Source organism: Bubalus bubalis, chromosome 13 (genome assembly GCF_019923935.1).
Source record: "Bubalus bubalis isolate 160015118507 breed Murrah chromosome 13, NDDB_SH_1, whole genome shotgun sequence".
Lineage (NCBI taxonomy): Eukaryota > Metazoa > Chordata > Mammalia > Artiodactyla > Bovidae > Bubalus > Bubalus bubalis.
The window spans coordinates 17,708,530-17,730,141 of record NC_059169.1 but is presented as its reverse complement, the minus strand read 5'-3'; the positions used below and the strand labels follow the sequence as shown (position 1 = coordinate 17,730,141).

The following is a 21,612-nucleotide window of genomic DNA, read 5'->3' as shown; positions in this document are numbered from 1 at the left end:
ATTACCATGACTGCTCCTTGTTAGAGGAAAACTTGCACATTTGTACTCAGTTACTCAGTTGTGTCTGATTCTTTGTGACCCCAAGGACTGTAGCCCACCAGGCTCCTCTTTCTATGGGATTCTCCAGGCAAGGATACTGGAGTGGGTTGCCATTTCCTTCTCTAGAGGATCTCCCCAACTTAGGGATCAAACCTGCATCTCCTGTGTCTCCTGCATTGAGATGAATTCCTTATCATTGAGCCATTGGAGAAAGTCCCAAAATAGTGCTTAAGAATAACAAATGACTTTCCTTCCAAATTACATCAGATCAAAGTAACAGGTCATGACTGAAAACCTTTATTATCTTTTGAAAATTTCTATTCCAAAGAAAGAAAAATCATTATCAAGAAAAAAAAAAAAAAAAAGAATTGACAGATGAGTGGAAGGTATGGGCCCTAAACTGGCATTATACCTTAATGAGGCTTTTTGATAAACTGGTTTTTTTTAATATTTATTTATCTGCTGGGTCTTAGTTGCCACATGTGGGATCTAGTTCCCCGACCAGGGATCTAACCCAGGTCCGTTGCATTGGGAGTGTGGAATCTTAGCCACCGGACCACCAGGGAAGTCCCACAACTGGGTTATTAAATATTGTTTCTCAGTGAAAAAATACCCAGATATGTTTAGGTGGTAGTGATCTGCCTTTATTTACTTTTTTTTTTTGCTGGATTTGTTGCACTTAACCATATTCTCTTTGGTGAGTGATATTACTCTTATTTCTTGTGTAATTCAAGGATGTTAGGCTCAAATGGAGAGCTGAGTAAAAGGCAATGGTGATTCCCAAAAACAATCATAAATTTCAGGAAATTTGGGGATGGCAGATATTCCTGCTGGGCTTCTGGTGGTTTGTGGCTGCAGCACTGGACTGCCCTTGGTGACACCTGGGCTGGGACTGCCCAGGTGTAAAGTTTGACATTTTTGCTTCTCTGTGTGGCCTCCACATTTCCATCTCAGGAAACTCTATAAACAGTGTGTTTGACAATCTGCTGTATGAGGGACTCTTCCAAGAGGTCTCTATGCCTCTTGGGATGGATGACAGGACACAGTGGAAATGTATCAGAACTGATCGTTTTGCTGCTGTCTGATCATCTTACTTATACTTCTTCAGCTAAATAGTGTTCTCTTTATTCTCTATAGTAGATGAAAATTTCCCTGCCTTCATGGAAGGAGAGGCAGTTGGTGCAGCCTGTGAACGTGTGTGTGTGCATGTGTGTAGAACAAGACGAGAATGCTGAGGTTTAATGAGACACCCATATGAGGCATGGGGACATCTTTTGATAAATATCCTGATCAGGCACTAGTTGGCTAAGAAAATGCTTAGTTTTTTTGTTGTTTAGTGTTATGGATTCTCCTTCCCTTCCTCTTGTATGTGGCTTCCTCAGCTTCAGACAGATAGAAGAGAGCTATCAAAGCAAACCTGTCAGTTGCTTATCCTGTCTGTGTTAGTAAGGTGGGATTGCCAAAAAGAAAAAGCCCTGTTCCTGAAAGACTTTCAAACTTTTAACATTTTGTCTTTTATGAAGTCTGTGTAGGAAATGATGTTAAGGGTGGAGATGTTTACTTTAGGTGAGTGGTTTTCATTCACTGAGTGGTTTTCCTTGATGGTGAAGGAAGGGAACCTGGGGAAAAAGAGACCTTCAAGGGGTGACTAGAAAGAGGAAGTAAGTTGTGGGGTGAAGTGGCTGGTTGGCAGGGTAGGTAGGTGTTGCTGTTTCTTGGCCTTTTTCTTTGAGAAAGAAACTTGCTTCCCTAAGTCTTATTCAGGGTAGAAGCCTCAGTGCACCTTGTGTCAATTGGTTTAGCCTTGTGAAGGGAGGATTAGGAACATTTCTTCCAAACCACCTGCAGTGGATGGTGGATGGAGAACCACGGAAGACATCATTTTTTAGCTTGGCCTCCACCATGTTTAATTTTTTACTCCAAGGAACATTCTGACTTCTAGAGAGTAGAGACATAGTGAGGCAGTGCTCTCAGGAGCTGAGAGCCTGCAGAGCTGTCAAGCCTGATTTCTTTGTGGTCTTCCAACTGAAGCTGGTTTCCTTTCTTTTGATCTACAGACATGTGGAGTTTGGGATGGAAAGGAGTGGGTGTTTGTGCCAGGGTATCAGTTCACAAAGATTCCTGAAGAAGGTGATGAAAGCGTGTCTCCCATATGTGAACCAGGTTGACTTTCTATTGGGCTGGGTCATTGAGAGGACAGGGGACAGGGGTAGGCTGCCAGCAGGCTAATTCATATGGAAGCAGATTTCTTCTGCCACCTTTTTCTTTATTCATCTTAAGGCTCACTTGTATTGTGCCAAATGACTTCTAAAGCACTGGTTGTGATATTTATACTGAGTATCCACAGTGTATTAGGCATAAAGTACTAAGGCTTTACTATGTTTGAATGTAAAATTTTGCCATAAGGTTAAACTGTTGCCTACTTGTCTTATAGGAGATAGTGGATCTGCATATTTTTCTTTTAAATTAGCCATGAATGTAGCGTTTGGTCAAAATGTATTTTTTTTTAATTTATTTAATTTTATTTTATTTTTAAACTTTACATAACTGTATTAGTTTTGCCAAATATCAAAATGAATCCGCCACAGGTATACATGTATTATTTTTAACCTGCTAATGCTAAAAGTAAATCTTGTATTAAGAAAAACTGACATTTCTAATTAAGGCTTTTCTTTTCTTTTAGGAAGGCACCAGAGTAGTCCAACCTATATTTTTGGGGAAAATGGTTAGTTATGTTGAAAACTACGATCCCACTGATTCTGCCGCTCTGCATGAAGCCTACGGCTACGCGGCAGCGCTGAGCGCCTGCGTGCTCGTGTGGGCCGTTCTGCACCACTTGTGCTTCTACCACATGCAGCGCGTGGGGATGAGGCTGAGAGTAGCCGTGTGCCATATGATCTACCGCAAGGTGAGTGTCGCTCGGTACCACGGTGTGTACCTCCCCTGAATCCTCAGGGACATTTAGGGAAGGTTCTCTGTAAACTAAAAATTACATAACTGGGATCGTTTACACCTTCCTAGAGAAGCTTGCTATTTGCATCAAGCCAAGTTTGTTGTTGTTGAAGCAAACTTTACCAATAAATAATGAAAATTTTTCTTTTGAGATCACGTGAGGGCTGCCCTTGATAAATTTTAGCCATAGGCTGTGGCATAATACCCACTAAATTTGTAGTATTAAGTTAATATTAAATTATATTTTTAAAATATTAAATTTATATTTAAAAATAAGCATCAAAAGTATCAAGCTGATTTTCAGTGTCTTCATGTTTAGATCCCATAGTGCTGTTTACAGAAAATTTTTCTTGTTGTTCATTAAAACCTTAATTTACATCAGATATTTATTTAAAAGGGAACTAAGGAGATTGGATCTATAAAACTATATCTAGAAGCAGATAATGTATTTGAGAAAGGGAATGATTATAATTTTAAAATACCCATCTAATTATATTCAATATAGTTATGTTAATTAGAGAAAATATAAAGAGAATTCATGCCAAATATAGACTCATTCACTACATTCTATGAATGTGATTGTTGTTGATGATATTAAAGAATATAGTAGGGTTTTTGAGATAAAACTTGAAATTTTACACTGTTTCATTCATTCCAGAGAGAATTTGTTGCTCTTCATTTAAGCTAATTTAATACAATATTTGCTTTTATCTTTAGTATGCATCATAGCAATTTTAATTAGAACTGATTTAATGTGTTCACCGATTTTGTATTGAGGAATGCCAGGAAATTATTTCACAGTTTACCCTGGTCTAAACTAGTATAAAAGGAATAAGGATTTCAGGTATCTTTACGAAGGTATTGCCACAGATATATAAGTGTCAAGAGCTGAAGGGTTCTGTTTAAATTTGACCTTGGATACCTCTTTGCCTCAGACTGCTTTAAAAAAAAAAATCCTTATTTGACTGTATTGTAGCCTTGAAATTTTCCACGAGAGTAGATCTTAAATGTTCTCACAACATGTAAAATAGGATAACTATATTAGGTAGTGGATATTTTAAGTGGTTTTACTATAGTAATCATTTCCCAATGTGTATTTATATAAAAGCATCATGTGGTAACCTTAAACATACGCAATTTTTATTAATAAATATAGCCCTCATTGAAAGATAAACCCAAACAGCTTAAATTTAAAATATTGCTTCTTTTACCTGGTTGCTACTTATCTAGAACTTCCATTTCTTCGGAATGCTTCTGTCAGCAGAAAGTGAGATGTCATCTCATCTTTCCTTGAGCAGAGTCTTGTACATCTCAGGACTGTGTGAACCTGGAGACCTCACTGTCTTGTTTGGCAGCAGCATCTGAGTTGGTTTCCTTCTGGGTGATGTGGAAATCTTAGCAGTGCCCACACATTCCAGTCAGGTTCTTCATTGCCATTCAACATCATTTTTGTTATTCTGTTGCATCTTTAACCATTTAGGAGGTGGATACTCAAGATTTTACCACCAATTGGCTAACTGTTTGTCTTTTCAGATCATGCTTAACTCTCATGTGAGTGATAGTTGCTCAGTTGTGTCCGCCACTTTGTGACTCCATGGACCATAGCCTACCAGGCTCCTCTGTCCATGGGTTTCTCCAGGCAAGAATACTAGAGTGGGTTGCCATTTCCTTCTCCATAACTCTCATAATAATTATGAAATTTTACCAGAACTGCATTGTGAAAGCTTTAAGTTAGGTGTGAGGTGATGGTTTAGTCAAAGCTCACTCTTTGCTGCATAGGTGAGCCATTGTCCACTTGTTTTTCTTCCTCTTCCCTCTAACACTTTGAAATCTTGCCTTTTGGAAATGTGATCTGACCTGGCACGTTACCTTATGTGAATGTAACCATCTCCCGAGATGTTCATTTGCTGCCTTAATTATACCCAAAAGATGGTTCCTATATGAAGTCAGAAATTGTGGGGATTACACCATTGACATAATCTGAAATTCCAGAAACATGGGAAAGACAGATTTCCTTGTGCACAGCCTTGCATCTAGACTCCTCCTGTTGTAGAAACAAGACACTCCTTTTCAGGTTACAGGTGGACTGATTCCCTAGGACCCAAAAACTGGGGTGACAAAGCAGCTCTGAAAGGCCCCTCTGAACGTTTGTGGTTCATCTTGGGCCCCACCTCCTGATCCCTAGTCCTGGGAAGAAACCAGGTCAAGTGTTAGAAATGGAGTGGCTGCTAAGCTTGTAGCTGTAGTTTGTCTACACCATGGATTCCAGGCTGGGGCAGGTCTCCAGGGGATCTCTAAGGCTGCACGTCTGCCACTCCTAACATGGCCCATTCAGCATTTTCATGCTCTTTTCAGCTGAATTTTGAATGATCCTATGGGAGGTTCCATAAATACAAATGACCTGCCATTTATTTATTAATACATTGTCACAAATTTGGTAAAGGTACTTTTGGCTTTTGATCATTGATCTTTTTTTTTTTATTATTATTGTGGGGAAATATACACTGCATAAAGTGTCCTATTTTCACTCCTTTTCAGTGCAGCATTTAGTGACATTAGGTACATTCACATTGTTGGTGACCATCACCATAATTCATCTCTGAAACTTTTTGTTTTTCCCAAACTGAACCTCTGCACCCATTAAACACTAACTCCCTGACCCCTGTCCCCTTACCCAGCACTGTTCTTCTTCTCTCTGTGAATTTGACTATTGTAGGTACCTCTGTTAAGTGGAATCATACAGTGTTTGTCATTTTGTGTGTGTGTGGCTTATGTCCTGTAGCACAATATCTGCAAGGTTCATCCATGTTGTAGCAGGTGTCAGAATTTAATTCTTTTTTAAGACAGAATAATATTATAGGTCTATACAACATTCTGTGTATTCTCTCATCTGTCAATGGACAGTTGTTTCCACCTTTTAGCTATTGTGAACATAGATGCTCTGAATATGAGTGTAAATTGTCCATTCAAGTTTGTGTTTTTAGTTTTTCTTGAGTATATCCTTAGTAGTATAATTTCTGTATTGTATGATAATTTCTTGTTTAATTTTTGAGGAACTTTCGTATTCTCTTCCATTGTGGTTATATAATTTTACAGTCTCACTTGATCATGGGTTTTCTTCTTTAACTTGAGGAGTAAATGAAGCATTTTTATAAAGTATGACATTGTGTTTGGATCAGTGGCTCCAGTTGGCGGTCTGTTGAAGCAGCTCCTAGTGTGTCTTCAGTTTCCTCAGATCTCTAGGGCATTTTTCTTACTAAATAAAGGGATTGTGTAACACGGGTTGTGGCTTTTGTAAGTCAGCAGACTGGCATTAAGGACACAGTTTCCTCACAGGAACAGTGTTTTGAATATTATACTTGCTCATTTCAGAATGAACAATCTAAGCCTGAAGTGTTTAAATATTGTCACCCACAGAATTAATGATTGAGTCCAGATTTATAGTCCAAGTCTCCAAATTTCCTTCTTTAAATTAGCCTTTCTGCTCTCATCTAATTTGGCTCAAAATTACTAAGTTGTCTCTTAAGTGTGAACCTACACCCTTTACCCTTCAGACAGGTCCAAGTCACTGAAATAGGATGGGGATTTTGCTTCTACCTCCTGCTCCTCCCTTTGCCATCCTTGCTGGAGGGGCTGCTGCCACACTCAGGAGTTAGAGGGTGAACAAGGGTCCCTAGAGCCCTGCTGTCAGGGGTCATCCTGCTCCTGCTGACACCACTCAAGACTTCTGGAACACATGCTCCATTGTGTTATGTTCTAAGATGACTTAGTATCACCTTAGGAATCCAGTTCTCTGTCTCCCTCTCTCATTTCAGGCACTTCGCCTGAGTAGCTCAGCCATGGGGAAGACCACCACCGGCCAGATGGTCAACCTGCTGTCCAACGATGTGAACAGGTTTGACCAGGTGAGCTGCCCCTGAAGGATCCTCTTCCATTTCCCATCCTTCTCACTGGGTTCAGCTTATTGGGATGAGAGGTGCCAGGGTTTGGTGTCAGCCAGGATTCCGTTAAGGATGTAAGACAAAGGTTGTATTTATCCAACTTTCATTTCTCTGTGTGCAACTTTGATGTAATTATATATATTGTTCTGTAGATGAGAGTTTTGTTTTTCTAATATATATAAATAGGCAGCAGTGTTCTTGCCCAGCTTTGGTAGTGTCCCTAGGGGTCCTCCTGGCACGGCCTTCCTTGGCATGTGGTGTGGCTGTTGCTGAACTGTCTTCCTCCTCCTCTGGTTGATAAAGACCTGGTGGGAGGGATTGTTCTTTCCCCTGCACCCTGTTCAAGTGCCTGCTGCATAGGGAACCTGCGAAGAATAATGCCAAGTCCGTGGTCCCCAGCAAGACACAACCACCTCTTTACCGTCCCCTCCACGGTCTTTTTTCCACTGACCTTATGCATAGATCACATTACCCAGGGCTTTGTAGCTGTTGGTCAGATCTGTGTTGCACTAGATACTTCTCTTTCAAGTATTCATTCATCAAACATGAAGTGAGGCCTCTGCTCACTTTCAGGGATGAGCAAAGCTTAGTTTTTGCCCTATAGAAGCCACAGCCTATCAGGGAGCTAAATACACAAGTAATTACTGGAGAAAGTGGTAGGTACCATAATATAGGCTTTCCGGGGATGCCACGGTTCCCCAGAGGAAATGGGGGCTAAACTCTGGAACAGAGAGCATTTGGGGAAGCCCTGAGCTCATCTGTGTTGTGCACAAGATCCACATCTTCAGTGCTGCTGGTCTGATTCTCCTGGGACATCCCTGAAGCCAGCCCTGTGCTGCCCCTGAAAGGCATTATCTGGGGTGGACACTTGGATTTCTGCTTTAGCAGTTTTAAAACCCACTGAGATCATTTCTGTTTAGGTTCCTTTTGTTCCTTCAGAGCATATTGTTTCCATACTGTATCCTTATTGGTTTTTACACCATTGTAAGAAGGCTTTGTCTTTCTCTCTTAAGGTAACAACGTTCTTGTACTATCTGTGGGTGGGGCCACTGCAGGCTATCGCAGTGACTGCCCTGCTCTGGATGGAAATAGGAATGTCGTGTCTTGCTGGAATGGCGGTTCTCATTATTCTTCTGCTTTTGCAAAGCTGCTTTGGGATGTTGTTTTCATCACTCCGGTAAGAGAAACACTGGTTTTAAAAATTGATAATCTGTAGGTTTTATTCCTAGCTTTTTAAGGAATCTCCATATTATCTTCCATAGTGTCTGTATCAATTTACATTCCCACCAACAGTGCAAGAGTGTTTCCCTTTCTCCACACCCTCTGCAGCATTTATTGTTTATAGACTTTTTGATGAGGGCCATTCTGAGTTTTGAATTGCATTTCTCTAATAATGAGCAATGTTGAGCATCTTTTCATGTGTTTGTTAGCCATCTGTATGTTTCCTTTGGAGAAATGTCTGTTTAGGTCTTTTCCCCATGTTTTGATTGGGTTGTTTGTTTTTCTGGTATTGAGTTCTATGAACTGCTTGTATATTTTGGAAATTATTCCTTTGTCAGTTGTTTCATTTGCTATTATTTCTCCCCTTTTGAAGGTTGTCTTTTCACCTTGCCTATAGTTTCCTTTGCTGTGCAAAAGCTTTTAAGTTTAATCAGGTCCCTCTTGCTTACTTTTGTTTTTATTTCCATTACTCTAGGAGGTGGGTCAGAGAAGATCTTGCTTATATTTATGTCATCTAGTGTTGAGCCTATGTTTTCCTCTAAGAGTTTTTATAGTTTCTGATCTTACATTTAGGTCTTTAATCCATTTTGAGTTTATCTTTGTGTATGGTGTTATGACCCAGCAATCCCACTCCTAGACATATACGCTGAGGGAACCAAAATTGAAAAAGACACATGTATCCCATTGTTCATTGCAGCACTATTTACAATAGCTAGAACATGGAAGCAACCTAGATGTCCATCAACAGATGAATGGATAAAGAAGCTGTGGTACATATACGCAATGGTTTACCAAACCTGAGTAATATTACTCAGCCATAAAAAGGAATACCTTTGAGTCAGTTCTAATAAGGTGGATGAACCTAGAACCTATTATACAGAGTGGAGTAAGTCAGAAAGAGAAAGATAAATATCATATTCTAATGTATATATATGGAATCTAGAAAAATGGTACTGAAAAATTTACCTACAGGGCAGCAGTGGAGAAATAGACATAGAGAATACACTCGTGGTCATGGGGAGAGGGGAGGAGAGGGTGAGATGTATGGAGAGAGTAACACGGAAACTTACATTACCATATATAAAATAGATAGCCAACAGGAATTTGCTATATGGCTAAGAAACTCAAACAGGGGCTCTGGATCAACCTAGAGGGGTGGAATGGGGAGGGAGATGAGAGGCAAGTTCAAAAGGGAGGGGATATATGTATACCTATGGCTGATGCAGGTTAGGTTTGATAGAAAACAACAAAATTCTGTAAAGCAATTATCCTTCAATAAAAAGATAAAAAACATTCGATAATATGTAATTAACATGATAGTTGCTTGATGCTTTTGTTCAAAAACAAGACCAACGCCTTCTCTAGTCTCTTCTTTGTGTGGGTTGTAGACCCTTCAGACTTAGCCAGTGGAGGCTCCAACCTTATGCTGAAGGCCTATTTGAAACAGGAACAGTGAAGGCATTCACTGGCTCCTCTTGGCACTGTATCATAATAAGTAGAGTCCTTCAGCAGAATTTGCCCATGTCCAAGTTATTTCAGTTCAGTTCAGTCGCTCAGTCATGTCCAACTCTTTGCGACCCCATGAATCACACAGCACGCCAGGCCTCCCTGTCCATCACCAACTCCCGGAGTTCACTCAGACCCACATCCATCGAGTCAGTGATGCCATCCAGCCATCTCATCCTCTGTCATCCCCTTCTCCTCCTGCCCCCAATCCCTCCCAGCATCAGAGTCTTTTCCAATCAGTCAACTCTTCACATCAGGTGGCCAAAGTACTGGAGTTTCAGCTTCAGCATCATTCCCTACAAAGAAATCCCAGGGCTGATCTCCTTCAGAATGGACTGGTTGGATCTCCTTGTAGTCCAAGGGACTCTCAAGAGTCTTCTCCAACACCACTGTTCAAAAGCATCAATTCTTCAGTGCTCTGCTTTCTTCACAGTCCAACTCACACATCCATACATGACCGCTGGAAAAACCATAGCCTTGACTAGATGGACCTTTGTTGGCAAAGTAATGTCTCTGCTTTTCAATATACTATCTAGGTTGGTCATAACTTTTCTTCCAAGGAGTGAGCATCTCTTAATTTCATGGCTGCAGTCACCATCTGCAGTGATTTTGGAGCCCCCAAAAAATAAAGTCTGACACTCTTTCCACTGTTTCCCCATCTATTTCCTATGAAGTGATGGGACCAGATGCCATGATCTTCGTTTTCTGAATGTTGAGCTTTAAGCCAACTTTTTCACTCTCCACTTTCACTTTCATCAAGAGGCTTTTTAGTTCCTCTTCACTTTCTGCCATAGGACTTCCCCAGTGGCTCAGATGGTAAACCGTCTGTCTACAATGCAGGAGACCTGGGTTCGATCCCTGGGTCGGGAAGATTCCCTGGAGAAGGAAATGGCAACACACTCCAGTAGTCTTGCCTAGAAAATCCTGTGGATGGAGTAGCCTGGTGCAGGCTACTGCCCATGGGGTCACAAAGAGTCAGACATGACTGAGCGACTTCACTTTCACTTTCATTTTGTGCCATAAGGGTGGTGTCATCTGCATATCTGAGATTATTGATATTTCTCCCGGCTATCTTGATTCCAGCTTGTGCTTCTTCCAGCCCAGTGTTTTTCATGATGTACTCTGCATATAGGTTAAATAAGCAGAGTGACAATATACAGCATTGCTGTACTCCTTTTCCTATTTGGAACCAGTCTGTTGTTCCATGTCCAGTTCTAACTGTTGCTTCCTGACCTGCATATAGGTTTCTCAAGAGGCAGGTCAGGTGCTCTGGTATTCCCATCTCTTTCAGAATTTTCCACAGTTTATTGTGATCTACACAGTCAAAGGCTTTGGCATAGTCAATAAAGCAGAAATAGATTTAAATATTGTTAAATAGTGATAATCTTGTAGGCCCATTTCTCACCACATATATTTTTGTTATGCTTATGTTGGAGCCTTTTCAGGTATTATGTTCATGTTTCCATTAAATTATAAGCACCCCAAGGGCCAGGCTGATCTTCATTGTGTCTTCATGAAGCCCCACATTCACAGCAGCACATGTGATAGAAAAGAGGCTGCTGGTGAAAAGCGTTCTGCTGCTGAGTTAGACTAAAGCAGGTTCCAGAGAGTTGGAGGTGGGTGGTTGTCAGGTGATGGAGATGTTGTGCTATTTGAAGCTCATTGAGTTCTTGTGTGTGTTGTGTGTGTGCAGGTCTGTGCTTGGTGTCTTTCTTTATTTGGAATTTCCTGTCTTGTCTTTGCTGTGGAGAGATTTTCCTTATCCTTCGAGGCCCTCCTCCATTGCTACCAGGTCTCTGAAGCTCTTCTTGTTTTCCTTTCCTGGTGGAATTAAGTTCCATATTTTATGCTCCCCAGAACTTCTCTCCTTTTTTATTATAGCACAAACATTGTCTTCCTGGGTGTCTTTCTGCCTTCCCTACCTGACTGTGACCTCCTTGAGCAGATAGATGGTTTGTATCTGACTCATTTCAGGTCTTCCCTAGCCAAAGCTGCACATTCTCCAAGTTACTTCTTGAAATGGGCTGAATGGTTGACTTCCTAATTGAAGCCTTCTTCTCCATCTGTGCTTTGAGTAGAATCTGCCTGTGTTCTAAGTGCAAAAGGGCCATAGAGAACCATTTGCTTCCTGGCCACCACCCCTCACCCCCGCCCCAATGCCCACTACTGCTGTTGCTAAGGAAAGCTGGGCTGTGGTCACTAAAGCTCATCTGTCACATCTGTCCCCTCAGGAGTAAGACCGCAGCTCTCACAGATGACAGGATCAGGACCATGAGTGAAGTCATAACTGGCATCAGAACAATAAAAATGAATGCTTGGGAAAAGTCATTTATAGACCTTATTACCAGACTGAGAAGGTAAGTTTATATATATAGATGTCACTCCATATTTTCATGCTTTATTTCCTATTCTACTGGATGCTTTAGATGTCTTACCAAAGAAGTATTTAAGTTCACCAATACTTACTATTCACTGCATCGTCCACATGTTACAGGAAGGTTAAGGAGAATGGTGGAGACATCATTTAACCTGCTCTTCCATTTACCATATTCTCAAAGGAAAAAATACATATGCTTCTTAGTTGTATAGAAATGAAATTCTAAGTAGTTCTCAATACCTCGAATCTCAATAAGCAATGTCTTTAAGATAGTATTTGAGACAATGACATTCAAATTAAGTTTGTAATTTATGTTGATGGCCCATAAATGGGGAGATTATAGAGATTGGTGTACCTATATCGAGCCAAACTATATGAATCACTATTCTTTTTTCTTAATTAATCTATTTGCTATTGAAGGATAATTGCCTTACAGAATTTTGCTGTTTTCTGTCAAGCCTCAACATGAATCAGCCATAGGTATACAAATATCCCTTCCCTTTTGAACCTCCCTCCCATCTCTTTATTCTTCGTTGTGTTTAGTCAGTCTGTATGCAGGTCAGGAAGCAACAGTTAGAACTGAACATGGAACAACAGACTGGTTCCAAATAGGAAAAGGAGTATGTCAAGGCTGTATATTGTCACCCTGCTTATTTAACTTATATGCAGAGTACATCATGAGAAACGCTGGGCTGGAAGAAGCACAAGCTGGAATCAAGATTGCTGGGAGAAATGTCAATAACCTCAGATATGCAGATGACACCACACTTATGGCTTAAAGTGAAGAGGAACTAAAAAGCCTCTTGATGAAAGTGAAAGTGGAGAGTGAAAAAATTGGCTTAAAGCTCAGCATTCAGAAAACGAAGATCATGGCATCTGGTCCCATCACTTCATGGGAAATAGATGGGGAAATAGTGGAAACAGTGTCAGTCTTTATTTTTTGGGCTCCAAAATCACTGCAGATGGTGACTGCAGCCATGAAATTAAAAGACGCTTACTCCTTGGAAGAAAAGTTATGACCAACCTAGATAGCATATTGAAAAGCAGAGACATTACTCTGCCAACAAAGGTCCATCTAGTCAAGGCTATGGTTTTTCTATTGGTCATGTATGGATGTGAGAGTTGGACTGTGAAGAAGGCTGAGTGCTGAAGAATTGATGCTTTTGAACTGTGGTGTTGGAGAAGACTCTTGAGAGTCCCTTGGACTGCAGGGAGATCCAACCAGTCCATTCTGAAGGAGATCAGCCCTGGGATTTCTTTGTAGGGAATGATGCTGAAGCTGAAATTCCAGTACTTTGGCCACTTCGTGCGAAGAGTTGACTCATTGGAAAAGACTCTGATGCTGGGAGGGATTGGGGGCAGGAGGAGAAGGGGACGACAGAGGATGAGATGGCTGGATGGCATCACTGACTCGATAGACATGAGTCTGAGTGAACTCCGGGAGTTGGTGATGGACAGGGAGGCCTGGTGTGCTGCGATTCATGGGGTCGCGAAGAGTCGAACACGACTGAGCGACTGAACTGAACTGAACTGATCCAACTCTTTGTGACCCCGTGGACTGTAGCTCACCAGGCTTCTCTGTCCATGGAATTTCCCAGCCAGGAATACTGGAGGGGTTGCCATTGCTTTCTCCAGAGGATCTTCCCCACCCAGGGTTTGAACCTGTGTTCCTGCATTGCAGGTGGATTCTTTACCACTAACTAATTCATGAATTACTATTATTCATTTCAAAAGGAGCTATGAAAATACTGTCCCTTTTGTTTTGTTTCATGTTTGTAGACTATTTTTCCATCTTTTATATAAACATCTTATGATCATTTCTCTGACTGCACCTTGTCACATCTGACTGCACATTTCTGATCCCCCCCTCCCCGCCACTGCTGGGAATACACTCCCATGTTCCTTCTTCTCTGGCCTGCTCCAAGCCCGACTGACTCCAACTCATCTTCTCAGGGTCCACATGTGTGTGACTTGCCCTGACTCCACTGCTCTGGGTTACATGCCTCTGCTCTGAGCTCCCATGGGAGCTGTGCTGACCATCTCTGTCTATTATCTCCCAATTTTGTGGTTGCTAATTCTCTTCCCCCACAGGTTCATGAGCCCTGGAGGGGACAGGCTGTGTCTTTCTGTGAGGAGCCTGGCACAGGACTTGTGATTATGAATGTTGAATAAATGTTCAAACCTAGTCTGATTGACCCAAAATGTTTAAAAGTGTGACTTTAATCCTCCCCTTACTTGAAAGAGTGAAGTGATTATGAAGTCTGTGGTCCTGGTGTTTGGGCAGACCCCTGGATGTGGACTATGCTAATGTCTCCATGATGTGAGGGATGGTTTATTTTAATCTGTGTCTACTCCCTAGAAAAGGGCTACTCACATGGGGCACTGAATTCATGTCTTGTATGTTGATGCTTTTTTTAAATCCTATGTCCTACTTTCTTTTCTAGAAAGGAAATTTCCAAGATTCTGAGAAGTTCCTACCTTAGGGGCATGAATTTGACAACATTTTTCGCTGTGAGCAAAATCATGATTTTTGTCACCTTCATCGCCAATGAACTCCTTGACAACCTGATCACAGCCAGCCAAGTGTTTGTGGTGGTGACGCTGTTCGAGGCTCTGCGGTTCTCGAGCACCCTCTACTTCCCCATGGCCATCGAGAGGGTGTCAGAGGCTGTTGTCAGCATCCGAAGAATCAAGGTTTGGTGAAAAATAACTTTTTAAAGTTATAGGCGGATTTGACCTAAAATACTTCCTTTATATGGTGTCACTGTGTGCCAGTTAGGTAAGATTCAACTCTTTCAGTGCCAAGCTGGCAGTCTTTCCAAAGTGTACGTTTTTCCCTCTTTTCTTAGGTAAAGTGTGTTAAAAGTATCATAAGATCCATGAATGGGAAAGACTAGAGATTTATTCAAGAAGATTAGAGATACCAAGGGAACATTTCATGCAAAGATGGGCACAATAAAGGACAGAAATGGTATGGACCTAATAGAAGCAGAAGATATTAAGAAGTGGCAAGAATACACAGAAGAACTGTGCAAAAAAGATCTTCATGACCCAGATAATCAAGATGGGGTGATCACTCACCTAGAGCCAGACATCCTAGAATGCGAAGTCAAGTGGGCTAAGGCCACTTGAAGGAAGCATCACTATGAATAAAGCTAGTGGAGGTGATGGAATTCCAGCTGAGATATTTCAAATCCTAAAGATGATGCTGTGAAAGTGCTGCACTCAATATGCCAGTAAATTTGGAAAACTCAGCAGTGGCCACAGGACTGGAAAAGGTCAGGTTTCATTCCACTCCCAAAGAAAAGCAATGCCAAAGAATGTTCAAACTACTGCACAATTGCACTCATCTCACAGGCTACTAAAGTAATGCTCAAAATTCTCTAAGCCAGGCTTCAACAGTACATGAACCTTGAACTTCCAGATGTTCATGCTGGTTTTAGAAAAGGAAGAGGAACCAGAGATAAAATTGCCAACATCTGCTGGATCATCAAAGAAGCAAGATCGCTCCAGAAAAAGATCGATTTCTGCTTTATTGACTATGCTAAAGCCTTTGACTGTGTGGATCAGAATAAACTGTGGAAAATTCTGAAAGAGATGGGAATACCAGACCATCTGACCTGCCTCCTGAGAAACCTATATGCAGGTCAGGAAGCAACAGTTAGAACTGGACATGGAACAATAGATTGGTTCCAAATAGGAAAAGGAATATTTCAAGGCTATATATTGTCAGCCTGCTTATTTAACTTACACGCAGAGTACATCCTGAATAATGCTGGGCTGGATGAAGCAGAAGCTGGAATCAAGATTGCAGGGAGAAATATCAATAACCTCAGATATGCAGATGACACCACCCTTATGGCAGAAAGTGAAGAAGAACTAAAGAGCCTCTTGATGAAAGTGAAGGAGGAGAGTGAGAAAGTTGGCTTAAAGATCAACATTCAGAAAACTAAGATCATGGCATCTGGTCCCATCACTTCATGGCAAATAGATGGGGAAACAGTGGAAACAGTGTCAGACTTTATTTTTTGGGGGACTCCAAAATCACTGCAGATGGTGACTCAGCCATGAAATTAAAAGACGTTTGCTCCTTGAAAGGAAAGTTATGACCAACCTAGATAGCATATTAGAAAGCAGGGACATTACTTTGCCAACAAAGTTCCATCTAGTCAAGGCTTTGGTTTTTCCAGTAGTCATGTATGGTTGTGAGATTTGGACTGTGAAGAAAGTTGAGCACTGAAGAATAGATTATTTTGAACTGTGGTGTTGAAGACTCTTGAGAGTCCCTTGTATACCTAGGAGATCCAACAAGTCCATCCTAAAGGAGATCAGTTCTGAGTCTTCATTGGAAGGACTGATGTTGAAGCTGAGACTCCAATACTTTGGGCACCTGATGTGAAGAGCTGACTCATTTGAAAAGACCCTGCTGCTGGGAAAGATTGAAGGCGGGAGGAGAAGGGGATGACAGAGAACAAGCTGGTTGAATGGCATCACCGACTCCATGAACATGGGTTTGGGTAAACCCTGGGAGTTGTTGATGGACAATGAGGCCTGGTGTTTTGCAGTCCATGGGGTCACAAAGAGTCGGACACGACGGAGCGACTGAACTGAACTGAAGATCCGTGCTCATTTATCGGTAGTAGTATTAATAGCAGCAACACAGGCCCTTGCCATGCAGTGATAGCTGCAGGACGATTCAAATGTCTAAAAGCAGGAGATGCAAACAAATTGCATCTCTTGTGCTGACTGGAATGTCTAGGCAGTGACTGGGCACAGTCCTGGGGTGACTTGGATTCCTCTCTGGTCTGGGAGGGGAGGAACTTGCTGAGAAGTCCCTGTTCCCTGGGCAGGAAGCATGGCCTCAGATTCACTTAGTTCTCTGTGTTTAAAAGTGGATTTTTTCCACCAAAGATGTTTTATTGTTGATTTCTGATCTCTGCATTTTTGTTCCTGTTCTTCTTTTACTTCGTGTCTAAGCCTCTCTCTAGCTGCCTTTATCTTTTCAAATGTGTGATTCCCACCATGCCTGTTGTCTCCTTTTTTAAACTAACTGTCCCTAAATAGTCAGGGGTATGGATCTGAGAGTTGGACTGTGAAGCAAGCTGAGTGCCGAAGAATTGATGCTTTTGGACTGTGGTGTTGGAGCAGACTCTTGAGAGTCCCTTGGACTGCAAGGAGATCCAACTAGTCCATTCTGAAGGAGATTAGTCCTGGGTGTTCTTTGGAAGGACTGATGCTAAAGCTGAAACTCCAATACTTTGGCTACCTCATGTGAAGAGTTGACTCATTGGAAAAGACCCTGAGGCTGGGAGGGATTGGGGGCAGGAGGAGAAGGGGACGACAGAGGATGAGATGGCTGGATGGCATCACTGACTCGATGGACATGAGTTTGGGTGAACTCCAGGAGTTGGTGATGGACAGAGAGGCCTGGCGTGCTGCAATTCATGGGGTCACAAAGAGTTGGACATGACTGAGTGACTGAACTGAACTGAAATAATTTTTATCATGAAAACAAGGGCCTTGCACCAGTAGGTGCTCAATTATTTCTATTTAAAATGAAGATTAAATTGTCTCTGTGAAAATGAATGATTTACTATGACCTCATCAGCCCAAGAAGTCTATTTTTCTCTAAGTGATGAAGGCAGACCCATGGTCTTGGCACTGAATGACTCCCATAGGATTGTGAAAGACTTTAACTTCAAAGCGCTAAAAGTTTTCAGTGACTTTTGCATCCAGTAAAATGTGTCTCTGAGGTTATCTTATTCACAGAGCAGCTTTAGGTTTTTCATTACCACCACTGGGAAGTCAGTCTTTTTGGCTGCAGTTCTGATGTGGATACTTTCCTGCATAACCTGTTCTGGGTCTGCACTTCATGGCTCTAATGGCCATTTAATTTCAGCTTTTTCATCAGAGTGAGTCCTGGAGAAAAATCCTGCCAGCACTTCAGGCACCTTTTTTGTTTGGAAGTGGGAATTTCTGTTCTAATGTACACACATTGAGTGTTGATGTCTTGGTGACACACTTACGCTGAAATTGTATCTGATTCTGTGTAGACAAGGTATATAACATATACATTACTCTCCATGGTCCTTGGTCTTTTTAATTAATAGAAATTGATATATGCCAGATGAGAAATTCAAGCAAGGCTTTTTGAGGCTTATGCTGCATCACAAAGTATGAAAACAAAAAACTGATGCCCCGTTGACTCTTTGAGAAGGGCGGGCTGGTTCCTTAAGAGGGGTGAGGATAGGGGAGGTTTGGTGGTTTGAGCCAGAGGGGTGACTTAAGTGGTTTGCCCACCGTCTTGTAGGTGCCGTGTGCTAAGATCACACACAGTTCCCTGCATTTGCTCCCGGCAGCTCAGAAATGGCAGTTGGCTTGTGGGGTTTTTGTATCTTATTGTTCGTAATTGCCTTTGCGTGTGTGCAGTTATGTTTAATCCCTTACAATTTCTTTGTATTTTGTTGCTCAAGGAGATGTTTGTCCAGGTGCAAGCGCTCCTATAAAGGACCCTGGGTCCCAGCCTCTCTCATAACATTTTTCTTGTTGCTGTGTTAGCTTTGACTATGTAAGGCTGTAGCCATGCTACAGTGGTTGGACTCATTTGAACAACCATACAATCTGATTGTGTAGGACTCAGTCTTAGCTAGAGTTGGGACTATATAAGTGCATAAATGACATAGTGTCTCCCCTCTATGTAGCTTAATATTCCTCTGGGGATTCAGAGGTAGGGAGGGCAGTACCAGCTGGGGATGTGCTGAGATGGTTCCCAGTAAGGTTAGTATTTGAGATGGGCCAGAAGGAAAGATGGGGTCAGGACTCAGGGTGTCCGAGTAGAGGTCACCTGGGGAGTGTGGACTTTGGTGCTGGTCAGTCACTGGGGGCGTTAAGTGTGGTGGACACTCTTGGAGGCGCTGTAGAGAGATCAGGAAGGAGTGTTGTGTTTGGGGTCAGTTTGCTGGTGTTGGGGAAATCTCGGGAAGGAATCAGAAAAAAAGTATCAATGTTTGAAATGATTAATTAGTGAGTGAGATTCTGAAATTATATTGTTTTGAGAGGAAAGAAGAATTGGGAAAGAGATAAGCTGTGGTAGAACAGATGAGAGCTCCCACATGGCTGACGATGGGAGAAGTGGTGTGGAGAGAGGACTCGGGCTGCAGTGGTTGAGAGCCTGCAGAGAAGTCCTCAGACCACTACCTGTTCATCTTGCCTCCTGCTGGACATGGGTTTGGTGTGGACAGAAGTAGCTTTGCCTAGTATTAGGTTCTCTGTGAGCCTGGATGAGAGGAGGAGGGAATGAGAGGATCAAGTCTCCCGCCAGCTGTCTTTGAGAGAAATGCAAGGATCCTGTCTTTCTTTTCCTGCACAAGGGTTTTCACGTTCAGTTTTTACCAGTTTTTCTTTTGAAGTAGAAGTTTTACAATCACATTTATGGCTCTGAGGCATGATAGACGGGGTGTCAAGGACTTGAAGAGTCTTTATGTTGTTTAAGGTAGTAGATTACTATTTGTGTGTTGTTTTCTTTCTCAAACATCCTCACATGCTTGTTTCAGTTGACCCTTTGTTGGTAAGAATTCAGTTTGCCTGTGGGTGCCAGAGTTACCCATTTAAAGCTGATTACACAGGTCATGTGTTTTTCTCTCATGCAAGAATCCTTATAAAGTTCTGTATGAGATTCCTGCTGCTACCATTACAAATTACCACAAACCAGGTGGGCTGAAACCACAGGAATGTATTGTTTAACCATCCTGGAGGCTAGAAGTCTGAAACCAAGGTGTCAGGAGGGTCAGAATCCCTCTGAATTAGATAAGGGAGCATCCTTTCTTGCCTCTGTTAGCTTTGAGTGGTTACAGACAAATCTTGGCATTCCTTCACTTGTAAATGCCATCATTCTAGCCTCTGTCTCCATCATCAGGTAGCTTTTTTTGTGTGTGTGTGTTTTTGTATATCTGTCTCAGCATCTCTCTTAACGACACTGATCATATTGGATTCAGAGCCCACCCTACTCCACTGTGATCTTACCTTAATTGATTACATCTACAACAACTGAATTTCCAAATAAAGTCACATTTTCAGGTAGTTGGGATTAGGACTTCAGCATATCTTTTTTTGTGGGGATATAATTTACCCGATAACAAGTCCCAAGGCTAGTGTGATTCTCCATGGTGTTAGGGACCCAGACTCTTTCTTGTTACTTCACCGCATGTGACCTTGATCCAGCTGGCAGCCTCCAAGGCCCGGGTTGTAGGGTAGAGGAAGGTCCTGGTTATTGTTGGTTTCCACTGACCTGGCTTTAGTCACATGGCTACATCTATCTGCTCCAGAGGCTGGAGACAGAGGGCCTCTTTCAGGCTGTCATGTGTCAGCTAATATCCAGGGTTTGTTAACCACCGAAGAATGAGAGCAGATTTTGAGCACAGCCAGTAGTCTCTGCAACATGTTCACAGTTTGGGGGCCTTGAAGAGTGGGAGTGGTATGAATTGTTTGTTCAGTATCTTTACCACTCTAGCTTTTCTCATAGAATTATGTTAAGGATTTGCAAGGCCAGAGGGAGTTTTCTTGTGTGTGTTTGTCCTATGTGAGACTTCCCTGGTGGCTCAGACCGTAAAGTGTCTGCTTACAATGCAGAAGACCTGGGTTCAATTCCTGGGTCAGGAAGATCTCCTAGAGAAGGAAATGGCAACCCACTCCAGTATTCTTGCCTGGAATATCCCATGGACAGAGGAGCTTGGTGGCTACAGTCCATGGGGTCGCGAAAGAGTCAGACACGACTGAATGACTTCACTTACTTTCACTTGTCCTGTGTAGCAGTTCATAGAACTTTGTTTTGTTCAGCTACATTGCATCAATTAGCTGCTAAATAGTGTAGAGGATAAGAAGTGGTAGGTGCAGCCATTCCTGCTGTGGAGGAGAGAGGACACTGATTAAGGAGAAGAGACAGTGATTGTGAAAAGATGCTGGTAAAATATTTTTTAAGGTGTAGAAACTTAAGAGCATTTTCTTTTTAGAATGATGACTTAAGTGATAGTTAATGACAAGCAGTGATATGGATTTGACGCACATGAGGGGGAAAGCAGAGTGTACAGGGTTTGCACTCGGAGTCTCTGTTGTTGGTCTTGTGTTCCCAGCCTGTCCTGTGCCACCTGATTCCTGACAGCCTGGGAAGGGCCTTCCTCTCTGTGTTCCTAGCAGTGTCGCATGGTGCTTGGCACCTGGTGGGATTCAGTTAATACTTATGAAATAATTTCCTGCTAGCTCACCTGTTCATTGTTGGTAACACAGAAGTAAAACAATAGAAATGTCCAGGTTCTAAATGCATTGGAGTTTGAAGCCATATTTTCTTCTTAGAAAGGAACCAGTACACTTGTTGAGAAAGTAGCAAAGATAGCCTCATGGCCTGGAATTCTTTATTATCTGTTTTATACATGCACGCTCTCACATACACACATACACATACACTATATATACATATATATGCTATATTATATATATGCTATACTGTATTATATACTTAGATGTATACATACTATAATAATAGTATATTACATACTATATACTATTTACTATTTCTTAGGT

The 21,612-nt window shown here is 41.9% G+C and overlaps 2 protein-coding genes across 11 annotated transcripts in view; both read left to right on the top strand.

The window, feature by feature from the left end:
• The window catches only part of LOC102413807 (ATP-binding cassette sub-family C member 4), a 500,000-nt gene that overhangs the window by 20,664 nt on the left and 457,724 nt on the right, over positions 1-21,612 (top strand). For 9 of the 10 annotated variants that reach the window (XM_045162449.1, XM_045162450.1, XM_045162451.1 and 6 more), the window contains exons 4-8: positions 2,723-2,947; positions 6,807-6,896; positions 7,946-8,109; positions 11,891-12,016; positions 14,481-14,730. In XM_045162449.1, the coding sequence (XP_045018384.1) occupies positions 2,723-2,947; positions 6,807-6,896; positions 7,946-8,109; positions 11,891-12,016; positions 14,481-14,730 (855 nt within the window). The remainder of the gene's footprint in view (positions 1-2,722; positions 2,948-6,806; positions 6,897-7,945; positions 8,110-11,890; positions 12,017-14,480; positions 14,731-21,612) is intronic. The other variant, XM_045162446.1, reaches the window with a different exon arrangement.
• LOC123464831 (ATP-binding cassette sub-family C member 4-like) overlaps positions 1-21,612 on the top strand; it is an 891,549-nt gene that overhangs the window by 739,119 nt on the left and 130,818 nt on the right. The window lies entirely within an intron of this gene.